The sequence below is a fragment of the Microtus ochrogaster genome, unplaced genomic scaffold (genome assembly GCF_000317375.1).
Source record: "Microtus ochrogaster isolate Prairie Vole_2 unplaced genomic scaffold, MicOch1.0 UNK14, whole genome shotgun sequence".
Taxonomy (NCBI): domain Eukaryota; kingdom Metazoa; phylum Chordata; class Mammalia; order Rodentia; family Cricetidae; genus Microtus; species Microtus ochrogaster.
In genome coordinates, this window is record NW_004949112.1 from 3236968 (window position 1) to 3241485 (window position 4518).

The 4518-nt window shown below is 54.4% G+C and overlaps 1 protein-coding gene across 2 annotated transcripts in view; it reads right to left on the reverse strand.

The window, feature by feature from the left end:
- The window catches only part of Klk4 (kallikrein related peptidase 4), a 5441-nt gene extending 936 nt beyond the window's left edge, over nt 1–4505 (reverse strand). The window contains exons 1-5 of one of the 2 annotated variants that reach the window (XM_026789163.1): nt 3386–4505; nt 3017–3088; nt 881–1046; nt 392–642; nt 172–308 (exon numbers count right to left, since the gene is read on the reverse strand). In XM_026789163.1, coding sequence (XP_026644964.1) covers nt 172–308; nt 392–642; nt 881–1046; nt 3017–3080 — 618 coding nt within the window. In that variant the 5' untranslated portion in view covers nt 3081–3088; nt 3386–4505. Of the gene's footprint in view, nt 1–171; nt 309–391; nt 643–880; nt 1047–3016; nt 3341–3385 lie in introns of those variants that run through there. The other variant, XM_005366891.2, reaches the window with a different exon arrangement.
- Between the last annotated feature and the right edge of the window lie 13 nt (nt 4506–4518).

Sequence of the window (4518 nt, forward strand, 5' to 3'; positions counted from 1 at the left end):
TACTCTGCTGGCCTTGAACTCACAAAGATCACCTGCCTCTGCTTCCCTGCTGGGATTAAAGGCGTGGCCGCCACACCTGGCTCTCTGCATTTCTTAGTCCCGTCTGAGTCCCTCAGGTGTACCTTCTGCATCTCCCCACCCCCATCTCCGTTCCATCCTCCCGTATCTCACATTGCACGAGTCCTTTCGGTCCTGCCCTCCTCCAGCGCAGAACATGCTGAGGTGGTACACGGGGTCATAGAGCTGCTGGCAGGTCTCCTCTGACACCACTGACAGATTCACACACTGCAGCAGGCTGGGCAGTCTCCCTGGGACACAGAACGGAGGGTCAGCCCCTTTTGACTGGCTGGGAACCTTCTCAGGGAGGGTGGCCATGTACCCAGGTGCTCACCGTTCCTTAGTCGACCCCAGCCAGAGACTAGGCAGGTATCCCCAGGGGTGGGGCACTGGGACGCCACAGGGATGCGCCTGATGGTGTTAGACTCCATCACTGACTCGTTTAGTTTGATGAGCATGAGGTCGTTGGCATAAGGAGGGTCATTGTAGTTCGGGTGCTGGATGGAGAGGTGGGCCTCTAACATCCGGCTGCCAGGCTCTTGGGAGCCTTCCAGGCTGTGCAGGCCCAGTCCCACTGTGTACGAACTGAGGATCACCCAGCAGGTGAGCTATGCAGCGGCACCTGGTCTTCCATCTCATCCTCCACCCTAAAGCAACAGTGACCTCCCCCTTTGCCTTTTCCTTCCCACTAGACTGTCCTGGTCCAACTAGGTTGGGCTCCCCTCACACCTGTCAACGCTGTGGCTCCTTGAGCGCCCTCTGCTGGCCGAAGCTGATGTTGCGACCCCTCCCCGCAGCATCCTGCCCAGCTACCCCCACTCACTCCTGTATGCAGTGTGCTGCTGACAGCACCCACTGCGGATGCACCAGGACGCCCGAGCAGAAAAATACATTGTCTTCTGAGAACAGTGCCGCCTGCCAGGGTTGCGAGTGTGGACGGCAGTCCTGGCCTTGTATGATCCGACCGCTGGCACTTGAGGCTAAGGATCCTGGGGATGGAGTAAGAATTGGGAGGTGTGGGGTGTGGAGCGGGGGCGTTTCATGGCTTCTAGGATGGGGAAAGGGTTCAGGGCGGAATCTGTGAGCACGGTCGGGATGAGAGCTCGGAGTTAAGGGGATGATGTTTGAGTGAACGGATGTGATCAGAGGTTGCTGTGTTTGTGTGTTGGGGTGTGGATCTTGACAGGGAACAAGCTGTGGATCCTGGTTTAGAGGTCCTTCCCGTAGGGTCCGAGTGAAGGCGAGTGATTACAGTCGCAGGGCAAGGCCATGTCAGGACCCCAGTGCAAGAGGTAAGATTAGGGCTCTCCAGCTATCTCGGGATTTTAGGGTCTGGACCATGGCTGGGGACAGGTTCAAGATGAAGCCACAGGGTCCCTGGGGGTTAAGATTTAGTTCAGGGGCTTAATCAGGGCTTCAGGGGTGGAACCCGGGCTGGGGTCAGAATGAGAAAGCTGGGCCAGGTGGGGTGCATACACGTGCCTGGGGCTTCCCAGGTCCTGGGAGGAGCCATGGAGAAAAGAAGGAAGGTGCTTTGAAGGTGGGTGTTCAGGTCAGAGTGGACTGGACAGGGTGTCAATTAGGAATCAAGGTCCCCGACTCCTGAGAGGGGCTAGGGTTCACCACATAAACTGGGCAGTTTGGGGGACAGTCAGGAGGAGAATCCAGGACACAGGGAACAAGGTGTTACTTCAGAGATGTGGGCGCGGCTGGGGACAGGCAGAAGAGGCTGGGCCAGGAATTTTAGGGGAAGAATCTGGGAACAGGAGTGTGGCTGAAACTTTGGGGTTCATAAGAGTCAGAGTCAGAGAGGGGAGAATTACCATGGAGGGGTTAGCAGAGTCAGGGCTGCATGGAAATTTGGGAGATAGAAGGGACTAGTCTCTAGTCATCAAGCAAGTAGTGCCTGGAGTGAGTCAGGGCTCAGAGGGGTGGGGTCAGGACTCAGAGGGGTGGGGTCAGAGCTCAGAGGGGTGTGGTCAGGGCTCAGAGGGGTGTGGTCAGGTCTCAGAGGGGTTGGGATCAGGACTCAGAGGTGTTGGGGTCAGGGCTGAGAGGGGTGTGGTCAGGACTCAGAGGGGTGTGGTCAGGACTCAGAAGGGTAGGATCAGGGCTGAGAGGGGTGTGGTCAGGACTCAGAGGGGTGTGGTCAGGACTCAAATGGGTGGGGTCAAGGCTCAGAGGGGTTGGGGTCAGGGTTCAGAGGGGTAGGGTAAGGTTCCTTGAGAGGAGTTAAGGGGGGGCCTCATTAGATTTGGGAGCCAGGATCAATTGTCAGGAGGGTGGGTCAGCTTGGAGTCTGAAGCTAGTCTTCTGGACCCAGGAACCATTTCTCTCACACGCAGAGCCATGCCAGGAGTCTTTCAGAACCAAAGCTCCTTCTTCACTTAGCTGGCCCAGATGAGATGAGACACCCAGGCAGCTATCCCAGGAGCTCTTCAGCTTTGTGGCATGGCTGTGCCTCCCTTGAGGCTCACCACGGTCACACCCAGCCACAGCCCATTCACCCAGACATCGTTATCCCAGAGGGGGCCGGGAGCTCCGCTGCTAGAGTGTTCACGGAGCATGCACAAAGCCTTGGGTTTAAATTCCATGTCACCTGGGCATGGTGGTGCACACCTGTAATCCCAGCACTTGGGAGATGGAGGCAGAAGGATCAGAGGGTCAAGGCTGTTCTTAGCTTTAGTGGATTCAAGGCCAGCCTGGATGGACTATGTAAGACTCATTAAAAATAAACAAATGGGCCAAGTATAGGCCCCAGGAGACAGACCTAGTCAGCAGGAATGGGCACAATCCCATTTTTCCCTGAGAGCGGTCACTCATTCTCATGACCCACCCCACTCCAGCCCACTGTCAGCAGTCACTCCTTACTGCCGCATGGTAGTAAGACACTGAGTCACCTGGATGCTGGCTGACACTGTTCCCTCAGGCACACACCAGGACACACACACTCAGATACCTGTGACCCCAAGGATGAGATGCCCTAGGAACAAGCCCCAGGGGGTTCTTGCAGTGACCATCATGCTGGCTCCTGGAAAGGAAGACGAGAGAATCTGGGGATGGTGATCCCAGTCTCTCCACCTCTCCGGATGTCCCCAAACTCTCTGCTTTGTTTATTGTGTTTTGGGAGAAAAAAGGGGAGGAGGAGGAAGCATCTGTCTAGGAATGGGCTGGTGAGGGGATGGAGAGATGGAGGCATAAAATTTCACTTAGGATATGTGGAAGACCCAGGCAGGGAATTCAAGAGGTTTGGGCAGAGGCAGCCAGAGAGAGAGAGAGAGAGAGAGAGAGAGAGAGAGAGAGAGAGAGAGAGCGAGCAGATCTTTACCTCTGTACTCCAGAGTCTGTGATTCTGTGGCTGAGCTGAGCAGAGCTGCTACCCACAGGGGCCCCCACAGGGTTATAAACCTCCTCAACTGGGGCTAGCCCTGCCCCCCAGGGGACACATTCTACGTCAGGTGCTGCAGACTCCAGCTCAAAGCCCGCAGGCTTCCTGATGGAGTCTGGGGCACAGGAAGGGAGCAGTGCCCAGATCACAGTGCCCAGATCTCAGCCTCTCTTGCCTCTTTTCTCCCCACCTCATGTTTTTCATTCCTTCCTCCTCTCATGCCCCTTCTCTTATTCACTAAATAAAATTTCCCCTACATCACTCCCATATTCTTTTTCTTTATGAGTTCCTGTCTGTGTGTCCTCCAAAAACTGCCTTAGCATCAAATCAGCCTGCATCTTGTACGTCCTTGGGAATGTTATTGTGACTTGCCTCTTGATCCTCTGTTTCCCCATGCATAGGACCAGGGTAACCATCACTCCGTGTCTAGCTTGAATTCAGATAAGCCTGCAAACAGACCCTCCCTCTGCAGGCGTCCTGGTGCAGAGGCTTCTGGGAACCAGAGGGAGACAAAGGCATCCCTTAGTCAAGAGCAATCAAGCAACTGTCAGGCTTGGAGCTCTACACCAGGCCAGGGACCAGGAAGAATAAAGATGTCCCCTGTCCCTGTGAGGGTGGGAAGATAGACAATAAAGAAAACCCAGATGAATCAGAAAATAATAAATGGTAGTGTCTGATGAGGGGATATTTAAACCAGGAACCAGACGTTTATGAGGAAGAGTGAGGAGCAGGTAGGTGAGCATTGCAGAGAAACATATGTTGGTGGACATTTCTGTGGAAAATAAGACAGACAAGGAAGCCTGTAGAAACTATTTAAGCATCAAGGGTTAAAGGCTTGTATGTTAAGCACAGCGGTAGAGGGAGTGACATGAATTTGTCTACTTTGTAAAATCATTCTTGGTGAGTAGTGACAGAGGTAGGGAGTAGAAGGGAGGACCATGCTGAGGAGATCCAGTGTGAGATGCTGCAGCCTAGTTGTGGTCCAGATTAGAGATGCTGTGGTCCAGGAGGGAGATCCTGAGGTCTAGTGTGAGATACTGTAGATAGGAATTGCTGTGGTCCGGATTAGAGAT